Raw genomic sequence first — 21,994 nt, 5'->3', positions numbered from 1 at the left:
CCTATAATAAATACCTGTGTATGTATTTCTAACATTGTTGTGGTATAAATTGTCGACATGCCTTGTGGGTCAATAGCTTCCAGTCAATCTTCAGTGGGGTCCACAGAAACCAAAAGATTAGGAACCACTCGGTTGGAGCCACTTCAGAATCTCTTGCTACGTGCAATACTGATGCCATGAAGGTCCCATTGTAGAAAGGAAAAGGTAAATTCCTGTGGTTATGTCACCTTAAAACTACACACTGCATAGCTAAGAGGAGGTGCTCTGGAGAAGCTGATGGGGACATTTGTAAAAGAGGTGTAAAAGTGAGATTGGAGAATGCAATGAAATCAAAACCCATACATACATTCAACAACCACTACACTGTGCCGTCCTTGTATGCACAGATTGTGCTGGATTGGATAATAAATATCTGATATCCCCGTTTATGCATTTGTTAAGGGATATTTTGTGACTTTATTTGTTTCTGAAGTTAACTCCTGAAATCTTAACGTAAGCTATTTGCCCTTCCCAGTAGCCTGAGAAAGTAATTAATCTATGTTTGGATTACTGTTTGGCTGAGGAGTGAATGAAATATAAAATTGGACACATCTCAAAGATCAAATTGTTATTTAAATCTGTTTTTATAATTTATGAGTCTCAGAAATAACAAATACCTATGATTTGAATTAAAATCAGTTCCTACTACCAATGCAAAAGTTATATTTTTGAGGTGTTAATTAATTCTTTGAGATATGAAAATTGTTCATATCATAAAAAAATGGTTGCATTACACATTGTCAAAGTTCCGACTAGCAAATTCAATGCAACTGAATTTATTGACCTAAAGAAAGCAGAGGGCTGAGTAAACTAAGCTAACATTTGAACGTATGGCCTATCCCCTTTCACTGCAAACAGTCTTTAACTCACTAAGCAATTCTATACGTTACTAAAAATGTCAAATCACACCGCTGTGAACTGAACAATTACACTGTGACTGATAAACTCGCAGAAGTGTATTTCACATCTAGGAGGAACACCACCAGAGCCGTAAAAATGTAGCTTTTTAACTAGGCAAAGCTGTTTAATTTTTATAATTTAAGTACCATGACCTAATTTGAGTTCATACACTCAGGCAATGCAATGCCAGTCTAGTGATCTAACTTCGCATTTGAATTAGGGGTGTGCAAGTTTTGCTTAATTTGCTTTAACATAATTGCACAAAACTTTGTTAAAATATCGTGAAATTATGCTTGATCATGTGAAATGCAATCCATCATTTCACACTAAGTATCACGGCATGTCCTCGCAGCAATATTTGACACAACGACACATTTCAAGCTAAAAAAAAAGTGCAAAAAACAAAAGCACCCTAACCCAACCGGCACAAGATCTGTTGTTCCAGTCTGTAGGCACTAAAAGTTATACTGCAAAAATGGCCCTAATTTCAGGCATTTCATATAAGAGACGTGTAATTTGAATTTCGCCCATTCCTAAACAGAAATGGCCACCCAAAACAGGAAGCATGTTGAAACTGAAAGGCATGCCATTGAAAAGCAGACCTTGTAATGGTTGAGGCCAAAAGGAACACAGGTGTTTCTCACATTTGGAATATTCTGACTGTAATAACAGTGTCAATGATTTCATCAGCAGACACCAATTTCACATTACAATACATCCTTAAACGTAATCCTTTATGCTCCAAATGTGTAGGAGCTGGAGGAAAGAAAGGGCAGAAGCTTATAATTCAGTAGTATTTGAAAATGGCAATACGCCTGAATAATAAAGGCATTTCGAGGCATCTAATTTTAAATCCAATAGAACAGTTAGCATCCTGTGACATACCATTACAACTATAACATAGAACATAACGGTTCACATATTATGTGAACACAGCACAGATCAGCACAAGGTGAATGCCAAGAGATGTTTGTTTTCCTTTGTTTCGATGAAAGGGCTAAATCATTTGCTTAATGCTTTCACTGCAGTCAAGCCATGCCTGTGATGATTTGTCACTTGGTAATATAACTATCTGACTTATGAATTATTATATCGGCCCTTAAATCTTTTAAAACGTGCCATATTCATATCATTGATTTATCTCGGCAAGGTTGGGTCATAATAGGTAAAATGCCATCCTTTTAGCAAATAAAAGGTTAACTGAACTTAAACTGCTTGTTTTCACTTTTAAATAGATAATGAACAATAAATATTGGGAAAGGCAACTGAAGCTTGTTTTCTCTATTAAATGAGTTCATCTGAGTGTTTTAGCACACCAAGTGGAAACCGAGCTCATGAGCACTTGAGAAAATGCAAGTCTTCAATAGAAAAGTGGATACAATAGGGGTGATTAAAAGTAAAGAAATTAGATTGACATTTATTGAAAAGCTAAATCTTCGAAGGCTTATGTAAGATCTTGTGTCGTCATTGTTGAGAGAATATGGTTCTATTGTGGACTGGACCAAGGGACCTTTCGAAATCTGGAAAATGTAGAACTTTGAAAAACAGTTGCATTTTGACTATCACCTTCATCATGAAAGTAATCTAAGAAGATAGAAAAACATAATTATCTTAAACAGGAGGACCCATTGCACAGCATCTGTCTCTTCCTGATTCCTCCTGCCCATTGTGGGGCTTGTCTCACATTTTTAAAAACGTTTCTGTATTCTCTTGAGTAGTGCTGTACTTTGCAAAGATATCCGTTGTGCATCTGATGGACTATTCTTGTAGGTGTACATTTCCTGATAATACATCTCCTTAAGTTTATATTTTCTTGGCACCAGTATGGTGGAGTATCCACATACATAAGGAGAGGAACAATTTAGCAGGGTCTTTTTTTTTCTTCTTACTTTTCATTTACGTGAAAATCATGGTCTCATTTAAAGTCCGCCCTTTCTTTGTCCATCTTGGAAAATGGGAGCATTCAATGAACAGCTTTCCCACTTATTCTTCTGCAATTCAGTGGTAACTCTGGAAGCATAGACAGTGAAAGGCATAGCAAATGAATGTGAATATCCACAATGCTATAAATTGTTTAATATACTTCTAACTTTTTATAGATTATGTTTATTGTACTGCCTGCGCCTTCACCATGCACAGCTAATTACTCCACATAATAAATGATTGATGACATCTTTTATGGCACCTTTGATATCATCACTGCAACATTTGCAATAAATTTATTGATGAGGAAACTGAGCATGGCGATGGCTCGAGTTATGGTTACCTTGGGGTGCGAATTATAGTTACGAGAAATAACTCGAACTGCTCAATTTGTGTGGTTTTATATGAGTAATTCAGAACCTAACTGTATCGTCCCTCTAACCTTTGTTTACTTCAGTGAACTTATATACCCTTATATATGTGTCTGTGTGTGTATATGTACATATATATATATATATATATGTATATATATTTATATTTATATCATTCTATTATTAACTTGTTTATAGTTCATTGAATAGTTCCTCTATAAGTTGTTTGATTAGATGTTTATGAGTTTCTTTTTTATTTTAGCTATCACAATAGGTAAATTTATCTAGAAGCACTATTGAAATATTGAGGAAAGATCAACAGAAATGTTTATAAAAGTACACAAATAAATTAACTTCAAATACTGCAACACTTGAAAGTCTGTGTTTGTACAATACAACTTTAAATTTCAATAAAGGGCATGGTTACGACATTGGCTATTATAGTAGCCTATTATAGTTATAGCCTATCGAACTTGTAAAATAGCTGTAAAACAGCGGGCAGGATATCTGTCACGTTTGTAATGGAGTATCCCATCTGCCAAGGTCATAATCAGGCCCATAATCTGTTACTATGTAATCATGTTGTATATATTTATTACTTTACTCCTACTGTACAAGAAAAAATGGAAAAAAATCACTCTATCCAGCTCATTAATCTGTCTCACCCTCACCCTAAACCTCTATCAATCTATCCTCTACCTCCAGTCTCTTACTCAGCCCAAACCTCATTCTACTACTATGATCTCCAAAAAAAATCTTTCTAGACTCTTCCCTCCTCTACTGCTCTTAGCTTACCCCAAACCTCAGTTTACTACTATGATCTTCCAAACAACCCTACTAAATTATCCCTCATGTACCTCTCCTTTGACTCATCCCACACCTAATTTTACTACTATGATCTCCCTAAACCCTTCCTACAGATGCTTTCCTCCTCCATGTCTCCTTTACTCTTCCCATACCTCATGTTACTACTGTGATCTCCCAATTAGCACTTTCTGGATTCTTCCCTCTTCTGTCCCTCCATTATTATATTCAATCCAACTAACAGACTCACATTTCCTCCACTCAAATTAACTCATACCTCCCTGCACTAGTACTGATACTATATTCATATTTCCCTATACTAATCCACCAGTAACCATTTTGGGTTCCAGAGTAGAGTGCTACTCGCCGAAAAGCCCTTTGGTGTGTCGTCATGGTTAGTAAGTGCCATATAAATACAATTACAGTTACAATATTTTCTAGAAATATTGCTAACTTTCCTGGGCTCTTTTGGAAACCTGGGACATAATGCTTTGAGTGGTACATTTTGCAACAAAATACAGGAAGTACTAAGAAAGAAAAGGGAGTGTATAAGAATTTCCAATATGATCAGTTTTAGGGAAATTCACAATCACCACAAAAGTAGATAACTTACAGCTCTTGGATCCAGAAAGTTGTTGAAACAGAGATGAAAATAATGTGACCTGAATGGGGGAATTCCAGACTACCTGTGGAAGGACTATGTGATATACCTGTTTTTCCTTGAATCTTGGCCTTAAAGCTGCTCCCAGTGACAAGGAAACTGGCCTTTAGTTGATCCACAATGGCAAACAGGATGCAGGACTTATCTAGGAGTGCTTACTATAATGTGATAGCGTTTGCCAAGACTAGGAGAAAGAATTAAAAGAGTCAGCTTCAATGCCATGGAGAAAATCAACTAGTCTAGTTGGACATGTATTTTTGTCAACAGTTCGGAAGGAAGTGGGCAAAAGGAGTTTTCCATCTTGAATGTGTGGCTTGTTACCCAGGAACAAACCTTAGAGAAATTTTGGATATAATAGGAAGAAGATATGCTAGTTTTAACTTATTGATGACAAAGAGAAGGAACTTAGGGCCTCATTTACGAGGCCCTAGTGGCATACTGTGCCACTGGAGCATCATCTTTTTTAACCATTGATGCAGTTCACCAGCCCTTATTTACAAGGCCCCACAAAGCTATGTGAAAGGGGCATTCAATGGGTGTTGCTTGGGATGTTCCCATGCAACACCCGTGGAACCCGGAGGAATCTGACACATTCCCAGGTGTCCCTTCCTGCTCAAAAACAATTATTCCTACGATGCAGGCACTCTTTCACCATGGTGCGAGGGTGCCTGCATTGGCGCTAAGCACTAATTTATGCTCCAGTGCAGGGGTAAAGGACAAAAATGTGCCATATCTTGTAGATAAGGTGCATTTCTGCCCTTTCTTGTTGGCTCAGGGCAGCACAGCAAGACACTTGCTGCCACCCTGTGCCATTGGCTTGTTAATGAGGCCCAAAGTGTGTCTGTTAAAGAATCTAAAAATGTCCTGCTTTTGAGACTGCTGTGGAATGCCAAAAAGAAGACATTTGACTTTGTGAAGCTCTGCACGTCCACAACATTTAAGTTTGCTTTACTGCAGGATTTCAACTTCAAAAAAGATTTTTAATTCTCAAAGGTTCACTATTGACTGTGACAATCTGCTACCCTACCCATGCATCTCTCCATCACCCATTGGCCACAATGGAAGCCTAATCTCTAGTCCTTCAGGAAACTTGATTGGGGTGGGTCAGCAGCATAGAGCCAATCTTGCTCCATAATAGGTCAGTCTCAGTAGATTCCTAGGATCCTGTCACCCGCACCCTATGGAATATCATTGAATGTTAGATATCTAATTGTTTGGTATGGACCAAATATGAATGTATTCAAACAAATTCAGGATGGTGTGGGTTATGGTTCATTGGGGAAACTTTACATAAAATCTAACGTGTTTGCAATTATTATGGAGGTCATTAGTAACATCTATATGAAAACTCTATTGGAAAGTTCAGCGACAGTGCATATTGTCTTTAGTACCACTGCAGAATGATTGCTACACTGTCCTCCTGAGTATTTGCAAAAATAAGAACCTTTTATTCAGCACACAACTGTATGTGTTCACTTTGGATGAGAACGCGGCCACAAAAGTGTAAGTAATTTTACAATTTCAATGGCATGATGTACTTTAAATGGCATTCATCATAGTGGTGAAAATGAAGCATTCCTTTTCAATAACGTCTTCACTTTGAGCCCTAATCGATGGAGGAACGTAAATGGCTAGAGGGAACGAAACAACACTCCTAAGCGCTGTGTTCTCTCCATTGATGCCCAAGCAAATGCATGTCTGATGCATGAATTGGTGGGTGGTGTTTGACGGTGGATAGTTTAGTAACACTCAAAAAGGTATAGCACACCTTTTTGCTATTAGGTAGCGTCTACTGAATAAGTCTCAATATTTATAGGAACAACAATACTAGTAGAACATCCTGATTGAATATATGCCCCAGATGTACAAACAGTTTGCCTCAGGTTTGCACTACATTTTCATGCAACCCATCACACAGTTTTCTGCTAGGAATAACCAACTGCATTGGTTTGTAACCCAAAGTAATCCAACTCAGCACAATGTGCTGTTTTGTGTTACTCTGCATTAAAGAGGTGTTCAGTGGGTGGTGCATGGACTGTCCCATACCCATGAAATGAATGGGCTTTGACGCAAATCCCTATATACAGAAAACAGTAGATTGAAATTTTCTACAAATTCCTGTGCCTCCCTGAGGCAGGCTAAAAGATGAAAAATGTTTTCATTTATTCTCATTTTTCCTCTTTTTGTCCAGGGCCCCTGGAATTATGTGACAGGGAAGACAAAATTATGTGGCAGGGTTGACTAAATCATACAGCAAGAAAAGGCAAATTATGTGACATATTATGTGACTTTATTATGACATTATTTTGTTTTTTTTACTAATGGTAACAAGATCTGGGCAAATATTTGACCTCGTTAGTACCAGTGTAACAACCGGTTACAGCAATAAGCAAATGAAAAATGACCAGACAAGTTTTGTGAAGGTACTTCCACTGAACAGGAGCATATGTTGCAATGTTTTTAGTAACTTTGATTTGTTGGATTTAGAATATGTTTTGCTGCAATCTGCGGGCTATGCAATAGATGATGGATTATTTGGTAAATGAGGCAAACCCATAACTATGAAGAAAATGTGTGAGCCACATAATTCCAGCAGCCCTGCATAAAGAACTCTTTCCTGCACAAACCCTATGCTGGCTACAATGGTGACACCTTTACACTACAGCACAAGGGTGGTTTTGCTGTCCCATAGCCACCACTTCTAAGAATATATGGTCCAGTTCTGCCCTCTCGTGTTCATACATTGCAGCACAACAACTTTATTTGCTGTGTTGCATTGTGTAAACTCGTTGTAAATATGCATCTATGTTTGTTGTGGAGTTAGGGTCTGTAGGCTGCGCCTTTAGTATTGGCTAGAGGTGCTCTAAGTGAAGGGTATACCTTACATATGTTGAGATACAAGAAAATATTTGAAAAAGAGCAACAAATGAACAAAGGGAAACATTAATTCTGCTAGTTGTCTTATTCATGGGTTTTAAAATTAGCATTTAGCAAGGATGAGTAAAATTTCCCAACTCCATTAACTTGGTGAAAGATAACCTTTGTGTGGCCAGCAAAGTGGCCAGGTTGAAGCTATGGGTATTCAGATAATTGGATCTTGGCAATGATAGCAGTGAGAGTAATAGAGTGATGCATGAGGTGGCGCTGAAGCTGATTTCTAATGAACTTTGCAAATTTATATATTGTGAAGGGAAAAAAACACTGTATGAGTTGGGTTGGGTGAAACGCGCTGAGTTTCACTCATGGAATATCACCAATGGATGTCAAATATGCACATTGTGCTGCAATTTCTGGTGTTGTGAGGAGCCCGGAAAAGTTACAACAAATGGCACCATCTGGTGCACGTGACCTCACAACAATTCGAATTGATTTTGTGGTCGCTCGAGTACAAAATCTACTAAAGCATCAGCATATCTACTCGAGAAGGAGCCCTCTGACTGAGACTGTTCACGACCATCACATTTGAAAATTGCTCTAGCTGATGCCAAATCTCACTTGCAAGCTTGCATTTTAGAAGCCTTGTGGAAAAGAATTCCGCCATGTGGCTGTTCGTGGAATTTGGCCAGAATTCTGCATTACAAGAGTAATGCGTTGTCACCAAATTTTGCTGGTGCAATAAAGCATTCTTCCCACCTCTGTTGTGACTGTGATGGTCACGGACTCAAACATCACAACTTTGTGCGAGGTTTATCTCAAGACCACAGGGATCAAATAATAAGAAACCAGCTCATTAGAATCTTGATGGCATGTTGAAGGGAGTCTGACATTACTTTCAGGTGAGAGGATTGCCGTATTGTTGATAAATTGAATTTATCACAGTGCGGTGACTAACTAAATATATTTATTAGACTTTTTAAAATGCGGCTTCTTTCTATCCTGTTTTACTTTTCATTGTAATCATTTCACAGTGATAGAAGAGGAATTACATTACAATGACAGGGCACCAACAACATCTTATTAAGCAAATAAAAAATAGGAGTGAGGCACAGTTTGACAGTGAGATCACCTGTGCATATGATTATGTTTGTCAGAACCAATATTTTAATTTTTTCCAAAATTGTTAATGAGCTTTTCATAGCATTTTGTGCCAGCCTTCTAATCGTATGAGCAGTTTGTTTTTGTTTCAGAAGCTGCTGGGATAGCAATCACATTACCCGATAGAAGGCTAACAGAATAAATGAAAAGGGAATAGCACCACCTGCCACACGGCTTTGCAATAAAAGTGGGACTGAAATATAAAAGCAATTATGCCTTGACTTGAAGAGACTGATATAGACTGTGAAAAAAAAGTGAATTAATCCATTCTGTGCACCTTTCCATCCTCTTTTTTGTTTGTAACTTTGTGTGTTTGTTTGTTTGTTTCTTTATTTATTTCTTAGTTACCTTTTGGTTTGCTTGTATTTATTTAAAATTCTTTTTATTGAACAATGTTGATAACATACAGTCCGATATGGTACAGCAGAGAGCAATATGTCACATTCAACAGTATCAGGTATAACTGAACATTTCTACTCATAGTGGCATGCATCCAGGTGACGGAAAATTAGGCAACAATTTAGCCTCATCGAGGTCGTGGTTTGCAGTACAATGGTTGAGAAGAGCAAGCCCTCATTCAGTCCTAGGGCTACATCAGTCACATGTCGAAACGGGAGTATAATATCAAAAAGAAACATCAAATGTTCACAACACCGGTTACCTGTGTCACACGATCGCCCTGGGATCACTCCCAGCTCCATCTTACCCATCCACCTCATTGGGTACCACCTCACCCTGGGTCCCGGCTGTCCCCCTATCGAGCAGGTAGGACTGGTATGGTTCCCAAGGCCTCCTGGGGTAGCCCCGAAGTAGAAGTAATTCACTGTATGTGTGCGTTTGTGTGTTCCAGTATACCATATCTGTGTGCCATTACCTAATGTTTGGGGTTGGGCCACAGGCCCATCCCATGGATACCCTGCGTGTAGCAAGCAGTAAACCCACTGCCACCAAATGTCTGACAACTCTGTCTATGGCGCAGATTTAAGAAGCACCAGCGCCACATTAATGTCATTTTTGTAACGCTAATGTGGCAATCGGCTTAAAAAATTGCGGTGCTATATTTACAAAGTGGTGCAATGCACGAATTGTGCCACTTTGTAACCCCTTGCGCCACATTATGCCTGCGCCGCATAATGTATACCAGGGGAGCATTCCCCTGTTAGGGTGTGCAGAAAAAATGGTGCAATGAAGTCTAAAAGATTTCTTTGCACCATTTTAAGCAGACTTTTTTTACGCCTGCTCTGAGCAGGCATTAAAAGGAGGCACAACATTTATTAAAATGGGCCTTTATATACTTTGCAGGACTAGCGGCAACATGTTTTGGTGCTAGTCCTGCAAAGTACATCAGTAGCATCAAAAATGTTGACGCTATTGCTCCTACCCTGCGCCATAGTGTGCCGTATATTAAATATGGCGCACACATGGTGGCGGTAAGGAGGGGTGCTAAGGGAAACTAGAAAAGTGGCACTTCAATAACTGCAGAGCTACATTTCTTAAATATGCCCCCATGTCTTTATCATACACTAATAGTGCTAGGATATGAGTGCACTATATTGTTACCCATGTGATGGCCTACAATTCGTCAAATACACCTTGCCAGAATGCACGCACCATATGACAGAACCACGCTATATGCGCAAATGCAGGCTCACTCTCACCACATCATTGACACTCAGCACTGTCTCTCGCTCCATACTTCAATAGTCTTTCGGAGTGTAATATACTCGATTGATATATTTCAAATATGCCAGTCAGGAACTACCATTAAAAGAGACAGTTTTAACGACTGAACAGCAGTATTGCCATTGATATACTACTACGAATAGCTATAATTATTTTGAGATCCCTCACCCATTCATGTCTGAATTTAATCAGTCCAGATCTGCGCGCCTCCTGAGCATACTTATACATTCTCACCACTAGCTGAGTGACTGTCTGTATGAGAAGGACAAAGTGGGTACGTCGGGAGGCTTAAGTAGATCATCACCCAACAGGTACCTTAGTGTATGTCTGACTTTGTAGTAATGATAGTGAGCCAGTGAAGTCGGCACCACACTACTTTCTTGAACCCTCTCCCTCGTTTCCATTATACCATCATGAAAGAAATCCCCCATGTTATCTGTTCCAAGAGTGTGTAAAGCTTGCACAGTCCCTTTCTCGATACCCATAGGGAACCAGGCACATCACACCACGAGGAGATGCAGGGAAAACAATAAAGGGCCTGACTCTCCAGTAGCCTATGCCAGGCGTACACTGTGACAATTAAGGAGTCAAAAACTCCATACTTCCGTTTCGGGTTTGAGCAGTGAGCATGGGTGCACAACATCCCTTTCCAAGTACAGATGGGTTAAATTGTTCGGGCCATGTAACCAGAAATGGGCAAATATGCTCCGCATAGCAGAATAATGTCCCCAAATCTGGTGCATTCAGGTCCCGCATATCATAGGGCAGAGTGAGGATCTCCCAGTGTATCCTTGGCTGCTTCCCCTGCCAGGCCAATTTTATTATGTGACTTTAAGTTAGTAAATACCGCACGGGGAGAAACATTACGATATTCTGAAACATAAAAAAGAATCTGGGCAGCACTACAATCTTAATAATGGCTATTCTGCCGATTAACAACAATGGTAATTTAATCCATGTGTCAACTGCCTTGGACAGATTATGTGTAGCTCTACCTTAGTTCTTGAGGAAGACCACTGTCCGGTCCATTTGAACCTATGTTCCCAAAAAGTGCACCCAGTCACTTGACCACTGTAAGGGATATTTCAAAGATATCGGTTCCATGGTCGGAGTGAGAGAAAAAATAATAGATTTGTCCCAGTTCACTTAAAGGCCAGAAAGTACCCTGAAGCGCACCACCTCTTGCAACACCAGTGAGAGGTTACATTCCTGGTTGCATATGTATAACAGCGCATCATCTGCATACTCTGAAATGAACAGACTGTAACCTGGAAAGCACAGACCCCTGTATACATGGTACTCATGAAGTGCACAAGCCAAAGGCTCCACAAGAAGTGTGTACAGCAAAGGAGACAAGGGACAACCCTGCCTGGTACCCCTGGTTATCGCAATAGATGCAGACACAACCCCATTGTAGAAAACTTGCACCAGGCGCACAACCCCAATCCAAAGCAGTACGGCCATCATAAATCCCCATTCTACTGAATCAAAGGCCCTTTCTAATCTAAGAATACAGCAGCAGCCCTAATTTCTGGATCAAGGTGGTGAATAGTGCTGAATAGTGTCTGAAGGTTAAAGGTGAGACTATGGTCAGGAACAAAACAGGCCTGCTCCGGTCGCACCACTCTGGACAGGAATAGAGCCAGTCTGTTAGCCAGGACCTTGTCATAAATTTTTGTGTCCACATTAAGTAGCAATAGCAGTCTATAGGAAGAGCACTGATTAGGGGTTTGCCTGGTTTTAGCAATGTCACTATTAAGGCCTCTTGCAACGATATGGGCATGATGCCCCCTTCAACCATCTCCTCAAATAATGTTAAGTGAGGCACCAATAGATCAAGGTGGGCCTTGTAAAAGGCTACAGTAAGGCCATTTGTGCCCGGGGCCTTTCATGATTGCATATCTTTGAGTCTTGCACCTATCTTTGCTGACTGAAGTGGTGCCATAAGGTGTACCTTGTTTTCTGTGGTAAGACACATTTTCCGATCTACACCAAGTAATCAGCAATAGCCGCTTCATCAGATGTGATAGGCGTATGGTATAAAGCGGTGTAGTAGCTGTGGAACCTGTCAGCCTTCTGGTCTGGTTTGCCTAAAGGTTCTTCCTGCTCATCTTGAATTTCTAAAATTATGTCTGACTCCCTGCTGGGGCGTAGCAGCACAGCCAGAGTTGCACTGGGACGTTCTCCCTCCCCATATGTGCCCAAAATTAAATATTTTCCCAGGTGATGGACTCAGATGTGGGCAGTTTCATAGAATTTGTCTATTTTTGGCTTGATGTCACCCAATAGGCGATCATCAGATGTGTCTTAGTGCCTTCGCTGCAACTCCGCTATCTCCCCCTCTAGGCAGTGTAAGCAGCCTCATATTGACTTGAGGTCCCCTGCATGTTTAGAGAGTGTGATTCCTCTGATAAAGACTTTAAAGGCCTCTCTGACCGTTGCAAACTTATCTACCTTTCCCACATTGATCTGCAAAAAATCTTCAATGTCTTGAGCCAATTTGTCTCTAAATACTGACTCCAATAGGGAGCACAGGGGTAAATGCCAGGTGAATAAAGTGTCCCTTTCCCCCTAAATTCCAGCTCCAACACTATGGGAGAGTGATCAGAGTAAGTATGAGGCAGTGTTTCACATTGTGTGACCCAGTATAGCAATACTCTAGATATAAGCCAAATGTCCATGCATGGTGTGGATGTTGTGTACTGTGGAATAGTATGTGTATCCCATCAGATTGGGGAACCTGTGTCTCCAGACGTCAAAGAGGCCCTACCTAGCACATATTTCTATTATCGTGTGTGCAGCCACTGAGAGGTGACATGGGGGGCCCTGGAGAAGGCAATCTCGGGGTTCAGGACACAGTTGAAGTCCCCACCCCAAATCCGTCCTCTGATGTGGTGCTGGGTGAGCCATGTCTACTCCCAATGGACCCTCTGCATTTAAGAAATTGCTGCATTGTTTGTGGTCATTAAAGAACAACGCCCAATATAGCATGTTGTACTCTAACTGGAATTCAGGGAGCTACCTCTTGGCTGGAAGAAAAAGACTCTGTGCCCCTTCAACCTGCTGCTTGAAATCTGGTTATAAGTATATCTTGGAACCTTCATGTTGCAAAATGTTCTGTTTACATGCCTTACGTAAAAGAACATCATGGTACCTGTAGTTGAGAAGCTTTGATATCACTAGGCTAAGGCTAGCTCACAGGACCAGCCATGGGGCCAGTGAGTGAAGAGGGTGCTCCACCACGAAGATCTCTGAGAAAGTCTTGCGCCCCAGAAGGTCAATGAGTAATTCCATGTACAGTTGCATGTTTTCAATGTTCGTAGATTCTCCAGACTTTGGAAGAAAGGTGTTATCCAAGCAGCAACTTTTGTTCTGCATCTCGCGTGAAACTCAGAACTACCTACCCCACTAGACTCGTAGTGGAGTGCCTCCTCCACCTCAGAATGAAGTGTGAAAAAGTTGACCAAGTTCCCTGTCCCATATGCGCAGCTATGGTCATTCTCTATACTAGGATCAGCACACAGTCCTCCTAGTGTTGTGTGCAGCAGCAGTGGAGCAGTGCAGTAGTGTGGATGCTACTGAAGAGCGGACTTAATGTGCAGCTAGTACACTCCATTCAATGCAGGACCCACCCTGCTCCAGGACCACCGGGGCAATAGTAGTCATTACACCAGGGACAATCCATAAGTTGGGGGGGCAGTGGCAATATAAGTGTCACTGTTTTCCCAGTCTCTTTCAGTCCTAATCCAACTTGAGCCGCATAGGATATGCGTGGAGCCCACTCCAACACAGTATATGCTGAATGACCAGGTCAGTACCTGCAGCATAGAGCCACAAATTACTTCCAGCAGGTGGGCCCCATACTCGCTCACCTAGAATGTTGCCTTTACATAGGGGGCCACAGTTAAACAGTGCTCCCAGGAAACCCGCAGCCCTAAGGCCCAGACCAGGGCCATCCATGCACCTCACCACTGCATCCGAGGCAGCAGTGTCACTGAAGGCCACCCGGACCGGCTCCATGCGCCACCACCAGCATCCAGAATGACCGTACTGCTGGGCCCCCAACAAAACCCCAGGATCACTTCAGTCCACTTCCGCGGCACCAGCAATTTCTTTCCCCTGCCCAGACACAATCAGGCAGTGTTCTATACTACCAAGCCAGGGCGATGAGTTGCAGGAAGTCCGCCATGCTCCACACCAGCTCTGGCTACTAGGCCGCGCTCTCGCCACTCCAACATGCAGCAGGCCCAATGCAAGCCCCAGGGTACCAGTTTTCGGGCAGCGAGTGACACAGGACCCCGAAAATTCCACAGCAGGAAGGCTATGAGAGGTGGCGATCATTGTCACGATTGGTGGTGTTAGGCATTGCAATGATGGCGGATTGATGTGTGACCGGCAGAGCAAGCACAATATGCAGCCATTTGTGTGCCTGGCAAGCTCTGCCCCCTTTTTGTTTGCTTGTTTTCTTTCTTATTTTGTTTCTGTCTTTCTTCCTTCTCCTTGTATTTTTTTCTCCTTGCGTTCATCTTCATATGTGTTCATTCCTGCCTCCTTCCTATCCTCCTCACAGAAATCTAAACTTATTGGTTTACAAATAAGGCATCAAAGGGTGGATTATTTCATATTAATCTAAAAGACACATATATAGAGTCAAATTGATCTCACTTGGCTGACAGAACAGGTAGGAGGTATGAGAATACCCTCTCCTTCCACCTAGATAAAGGACCCCAACATTATTGCCACATATTAGTTTACTTGCCATTCCAAACAGTTTACTAGCCTCTGCAGTCTGGTATAAATCGATGACCTTTTACAAAAGAATTTCTATCATGGCCTATAATGGTATTTTTCTTACAGATTAAATCAATACCTCAATCAACAAAGGCCAAAGCTAGGATAAAACAGTATAGGCCATAGGTTTAATGAGAACTGTTTTTCAATAACTTTTTAAAATATCTAGAAATTCAAATGGCTGCAATACAGAAAATGCAGCCCCAACTGGAAGCAGGAGATGGCATTGGTGGGCCATATTTATTGACATTCCATTTTTATGTTTCTGTGTCACAGGGTTTAGATAAGCCTGCTCTGCCTCCTCATGGTCTACCCCAGTTCCCAGCCCTAAACACAGGAGATTTGGCAATCCCTGGAGCACCTAGGGACGGTAGTTCGGGCTGGGTTGACTATGTTGGGAAACCCTAATTCTGGTTTCTTTGGAAATAGGACACCTTCACCCTACCCACAGGCAGGTGCGGTACATGAGTGCAGCCTCTAAGAGAAAGATACCACACTTCACTTTACATATCTTGGTCTTGTTTTTTACCCACCAGTGAGGATGGAGTGAACCCTGAAAACCATCATCCTAGGTTGTCTCCTTCTCCACTCCCATACAAATCAGATACAAATACATTTGAAATTTCAGGTCTTGTGGCTCCTTCTCCCAAACTAGAGTGTATGTAGCCTTGGCAAATTATAAAATGTGTTGTTTGCATAAAGTGCATACATTACTTATATATGGGCCTAGCTTTCGGTACTTTCAAAGAATAAACTAAAAATACTGCTATTATACAATAATTCATTTCTTTCACAGTTTAATTGACCTCTTTCTTAGAGTGTTCACAAAGCCAGCTTAACATACCAAGTTATTGTCAGTTTCAAATGCAAAAAACTCATCTTCAATACAAGTTTCCTAGATTAGGGGTCTGGAATCTGTGATTTTGGGCAGTGCCACACACTAAAATTGAGGAATTATGAGTTGTACCTGGAATGGGAAAACCGGGTCAAAATTCCCAAATATTTTCCCTTTCTTGAAAATCCAATTCCCAAATCCAAATCCACATACTAGGAAAATTGGAGAGTAAATAGGTGTGGAGGTTGGGTTCAGGTGCATAATGCGAGTTACAGAGGCTGGAGGGGGGCTCAGGTAAGGTAACGAACGTTCTGGAGGCGTAGGTGTGGGTCAGGCTAATCAGTGCACATTTGTCTGAGTCCTATGTCTCCTCATCCAGAATTATGAGTTATGATATTCGCAGGATGTCTAGGCCTGGAGAAACCAGGCTGGTAAGAATGGCCTGAAGCAGTTTCCCCAGTGGGATAATATTCTAGGTGTTTGTAAAGAGGGCCATACGATTTTAATAATTGTAGGAAAGTGGGTTATTAGTAGGTGGAGGTATGTACTTTCAGCTAGTAATGATACCACAATCACTGATAAGATCCAGTTAAGTCTCAATAAATCAGTCCTTGCTCAATCCCCGGTAATGTGGCAGTGAACAGTCGGGCTTAATTTAGGAGACAGGTAGTGGCAAGCAGTTAGGCCCATATTTATACTTTTTTAGCGCTACATTTGCGTCATTTTTTGCCGCAAAAGTGGCGCAAACTTGCAAAATGCAATTGTATTTTGTTAGTTTGTGCCGTTTTTGCGGCAAAAAGCGATGCAAATGCGGCGCTAAAAAAGTATAAATATGGGCCTAAATGTCCCCACAATAAAAAATAAGTAAAAGATACAACAAAATAAAACTCCAACAAAAAAAATGTATTTGGTTTGGCCATCTTGGATTCAGGAGCTTTGTTGAATGAGTATTATGAACTTGGCAAAGTTTTGTCTGGAGACATGAAAAGTTGTCAGAAGATTATTGCGTAACTGGATCCTGAATACTACAACTAAGGGAGTCTCTTCAGACAAGTACATGTTTTAAAACTGTAGTTTTTTTTTCAAAGTGGTTTTCAATAGTGGGTTTTTGGTGATAAATGTGCATATTTTACTGAGGCAAAGGATTTTTTGCTAGATTTATTTAGATGTTTGGCTGAGGCTCGGAGTGCAAAGTGTAGACGTAAAAGCAATGTTAAGTATAGAATACATAAAGAAGTTGACTTTGAAAGAGTAAAGAAATTCCTCTTTGTGTGACTGGGAAAACCTAATACAGTATGTGTATTCTTTTATCAAACATAGTAGAAAGCATAATTGATTAAAGAAAGTGAGACACTTCTGAAATGTTCTTCATAAAAACACACAGGGCTTTATTAATAAGCCCCTAGCTACACAGGAGCGTCACTTTTTGTGACGCTCCTGTGGCGCTAAGCACAGCGCCGCCTTTACAAGGTGGCGTTAAGCCACTTTTTGTGGCTTGATGCCCCCTTGTAAATATGGCCCCTTCCCACGCAGCACTGTGCGCGGAAGGGGCATGCAATGCGTGTTGCATTTTGACAATGCCTCAGATTTATGAAATTTCGTAAGCCTGAGGCAGCGCCAAAATCTAACACCACCCCCAGGGGTGGCATTAGCATGGCTCAACGAGGAGGAATACTTTTATTCCTCCTTGTTTTTTGCTTTTTCTATGCATGCTGCATTATGCCACACGCATAGAAAAAGCAAAATGCCAGAAATGATTGTTTATATGCGGGAAGGTGTCTATTCCTGCACATAAACAATCATTTGAAAATGACTCTTTGGCACTTCTGTGTTTGCTGCATTGTGCAGCACACACAGAAGTGCCAAAGCGTCATTAGTAATTGTTTATGTGCAGGAAGGGACACCTTCCCGCACATACACAATCGCACCCCTCAACACAGACATCCTTGCACGATGGTGCAGTGGGAAACTCATGAGTGTTCCGTTTCCCCTTAAATACGGAATATCCCTGCATTTCTAAAGTGAAGCAGCATGGTGCTGCCAAATATTGACACACCACCACGCTGCGCCAATTTTCTTTAAATCTGGCCCACAGTTTCCAACATCATAGCCTTGTCCTCTGACCTTATTTTGGATTGACATGCTGAATGCTACATTGAGATTAACAAACTTGAAAGGGGCTGTTGTCTTTATGCGTTTAGTGCACCCTAAGTTGAAAGGCTTATTCCAATATTCACAGAAGGAATCATGGAGACCGGCTTTCGGATGTCGGTTATGCAAAGGAATGACGTACTTCGTCATCATAATTAGGGTTAATTTGCAAAGCAAATTGAACGCCTTCTACAGCATATTAAATTTGACGTGGGGGGATCCTGTAAATTATCACATTGTCGCACGCAATTTTTACGGAACACATCATGTTTTGAAACTGGTTACGTTCTCTATTTGTATCTCCCAGGGCTTCATTTTGAGTGCCCGATTATTCTGGAATGGAATACCTCTTCTGTAAAATATCGATACTGCAGGTGCAGTTTTTCTCTGATGCAGTATTACCCAGCTTCCGATTTCCACACATCGGATTCGGGGATACTGTGAAACAACTGCTTTTTTCCATGGTTCTGAATTTTAAGATTCAAAATGAAACGATTTTCACCATGCACGTTGCTCCAGAGTTTAGCTGGCACCACTTGTGCAATAAGAAAGTGAGTTATCACCAGACTACTTGTGGTTCTCACTAAACTGCAAATTCATAGTTTCACATTAATACAGATACACGATGCTCCCCGAACGGTTTTGATTTGGCTGAATGCATGCCTGTCTAATTCTTTATCATACATCTATTTTAAAAAGGTCTGCGAACACAATGTAATCTGTAACAGCTACAAAATGCTATTAAAGAAACAATAGTGCCAAATGTGGTGTTATTATGAAAGAAGTCCTCGGTGAGAGATAAACATTGTTGGTATGGTAACAACAATAGTCAGACAACTACGAGCACTAACACTTTCAGGAGGTGAATGTTTTTTCTTGTTGTTTTTCCACTAAGAGACCTAATCTGAAATATTTCCAACGAATTACGTCATAGCACATGGGTGTGGGTTTCTAATTTCTGATTTCTGCACCAGGGTAAACCGAGCAGATACAAACATAGATTAATTGTTTGTTGTTTACCATGTTTGCTGCTGACCTTCCATTTCACAGGAAGTGTGTGGTGGGCAAGAAACCCAGTACCGCGTAACTAATTACAGTAAACAAAAGTCAGTTTAGTGAGACTTGGGTGTGCTAGTGGTGGAGATCTATCTTGTATTTAACTAGCAGAAGGTCTCATGTCCCAAAAGACACATAGGTGCATAATTATGCTCTGTGCCGAATTTGTGACATTTTTTGTACGGAAATTTGGTGCAAATTTAACTCCATATTTATATTTTGATGCTAGACCCATCTAGCATCTTAATATAGGAGTTAATGTCATTTTTTGGTGCATGAACCCATCTTGTGTCAATGAAATACAAGGTAGGCGTTCCCGTCCGAAAAAGGACTCTAGGCCCATAGCCCCTTATTTATCTTCCAGTGCAAAAATGGTGCACGGGTGGGAGGCATGCCTAATAATGGAGCTAATCCTGCTTAGGCCCATTATTTAATGCCTGGGTCAGACCAGGCATTAAGGTACCTGTGGACCCATTTCCATGGTCAAACACCATGGAATGGGCCCACAGGTGCCCACGCCAAGCCCCAGCAACACCCTTACCCACACCAGAGGGACACCAGACGGTTGGGGACCCAATGCCAGGTAAGTAGGTAAGTATAGGTATGTATTATTTTAAAAGTGTTCTAAGTACCATTGGGGCCCTGAAATTGGGACCCTTGCATGATACATACTGGGTGCAATGACCATGCCCAGGGGACACTGATCCCCTGTGCTGGCCACTGGGGTGTTGGGCATGACTCCTGTCTTTTCTAAGACATGAGTCATGTGTTATGGATGGTTGTGCATCAGGAAATGAAGTTAGGCTGGTTATCAGCATTTATTTTGCCTCTAAGCAGCCTAGTGTCATTTTTTTAGGCAAAACCCCCTTCACCTGTACCGCCACCCCCACCCGGCTAAGTCATTTTTTCTGACGCTAGCCCAAGTTTAGCATTGGCTTGCGCATTCCATAAATTTGGCACCCGGCTGGTGCTTTTCTAATGACGCAAGACAGTGGTAAACTTTTTGACACAAAAACAGCTTTAGCGCAGTTTTGCACCAAAAAGTATAAATATGGGCCATAATTCTTTCTTGGACTACCACAGCAACACACAGCATTGGATTAATCATGTATTAATTTCATTGAATTATGAGAGTGTTCTGCTCATCATGATGATTAACAGTGAGAAGACAAACAGTGAACAGTACACAGCTGAAGGAATAAGACCCATGAACTAAGGCCTCAGATTTAATCCACAAATGGACTCTAGCATTTCTCATTTCGTTGTAAGTTTGGCGTTAGCCAAGCCTTTGATTTTACTGAAAGTGTGCATATACAATATTTATATATTAAGACTGTCAACCATCACTCTTCATTTATTGGTTTGCTTTTGTGTCACTCGCTTTTCTATTCCACCCACTTTAGCATACAGCATAGTTTCAACCATTGACTAACAGATCATCTGAATCATTGGCTAACTTCACTATGAGCAATGGCATTCTGCTCTTTCACAAGAGCACATCCGAGTATAAAAGAATTTCCTTCGGTGGCAGGGAATTCAATGTCAATGTGTGCATTGCGAGACCAACCAATATTTTTGCTTTTAACCAAGGTTTCTTTTTTAAATTCGCAGTGGCCAAGTATCTTCCCCAATAATGTATTCTCTTAAAGAATGACACACCAAATAGCCATTAACAAAGCTAAAAGTCTGGGTCCAGTCTTAGGTTTTCACAAGCAAATCTAGGGAGTTGAACAGTATGATGAGACGGAACATAATGAATGTGTGCTTTTGAACGTCAACATACAACAATGAGACTTGAGGGTAGTGAGTATCACGTTATGGCAAAACATACTCAAACATTATGCATTTTCTTCATGACAAACAATTCCTTTTTGTAGAAATTTTACTTGCTCGTCATCTCTATGATCTCATCAAATTTAGAAAGGAAACTATAGCAAAGTGTTCTTGCATGTTCAGTTTACGTGTACTGTTCATTTTATGCTGCAAAAATATTCATTTTGAACTTTAACACACCCCACACCATGTCAAACAAACGAAAATTATAGATTTACATCTGAAAATGACTTGGTTAGAAGGAACAAGAAATTTAGCAGCCCAATCATGCATTCCTCTTGCATGAATCGTCTGGTTTTCAGATTATATTTTCACTATCTCAATAGACATTTTGTTATTGTTTATTTCTTTGTTTATTATTGCCCAATTGTGGAAAATCGATGACCAAACAATGCATATGCTTTCTGCATAACTCGACAATTAACATTTCCAAACGTTGGTACATGTGTACCCTGGCTTTCTATGTTGATTGCTTAATCTAAGCTTCTTTCATGTTGTGAATGATTAGTAACAACCTCGCTGAACTACCATTTGCACATGACGTTCAAACAAACCCCATCTTTCAAACAGACCTTCATCTGATTCTTTTTTCTACAGACAGCAGTCATCATCACCATTCACCACTTCATCTGCAGAGGGTTGGAGGAAGGGAAGGGGAGAAGAATGGTGAGCCTCCTCCATTTTTCATTGCTACCCGTTTTTATTTCTCCATCTACATGCTGAGATCAGATATATGTGTCCTTTCCTTCTCACCCAATCACATTGAAATACAATGTAAAGTGAATAATTGAAAATGAATAATTGAGTGATGCTTTTGAAACCCAATCAATGTATGAATGGTATAAGTGGAACATAGGAACAATAAGAGGTGTTAACACATCACATATAAAAAAAAGACATATTAAGAGTATG

At 40.8% G+C, this 21,994-nt stretch overlaps 1 protein-coding gene across 4 annotated transcripts in view; it reads left to right on the top strand.

The window, feature by feature from the left end:
- SHISA9 (shisa family member 9) overlaps window positions 1-21,994 on the top strand; it is a 1,108,248-nt gene that overhangs the window by 831,137 nt on the left and 255,117 nt on the right. For 2 of the 4 annotated variants that reach the window (XM_069210172.1, XM_069210173.1), the window contains one exon: window positions 21,680-21,748. The exons of the other annotated variants lie outside the window; for them this stretch is intronic. In XM_069210172.1, coding sequence (XP_069066273.1) covers window positions 21,680-21,748 — 69 coding nt within the window. The remainder of the gene's footprint in view (window positions 1-21,679; window positions 21,749-21,994) is intronic. 4 annotated transcript variants of the gene reach the window in all.

This window comes from Pleurodeles waltl, chromosome 10 (genome assembly GCF_031143425.1).
Source record: "Pleurodeles waltl isolate 20211129_DDA chromosome 10, aPleWal1.hap1.20221129, whole genome shotgun sequence".
In the NCBI taxonomy this organism is placed as follows: domain Eukaryota; kingdom Metazoa; phylum Chordata; class Amphibia; order Caudata; family Salamandridae; genus Pleurodeles; species Pleurodeles waltl.
This window is presented reverse-complemented; position numbering and strand designations above follow the sequence as displayed.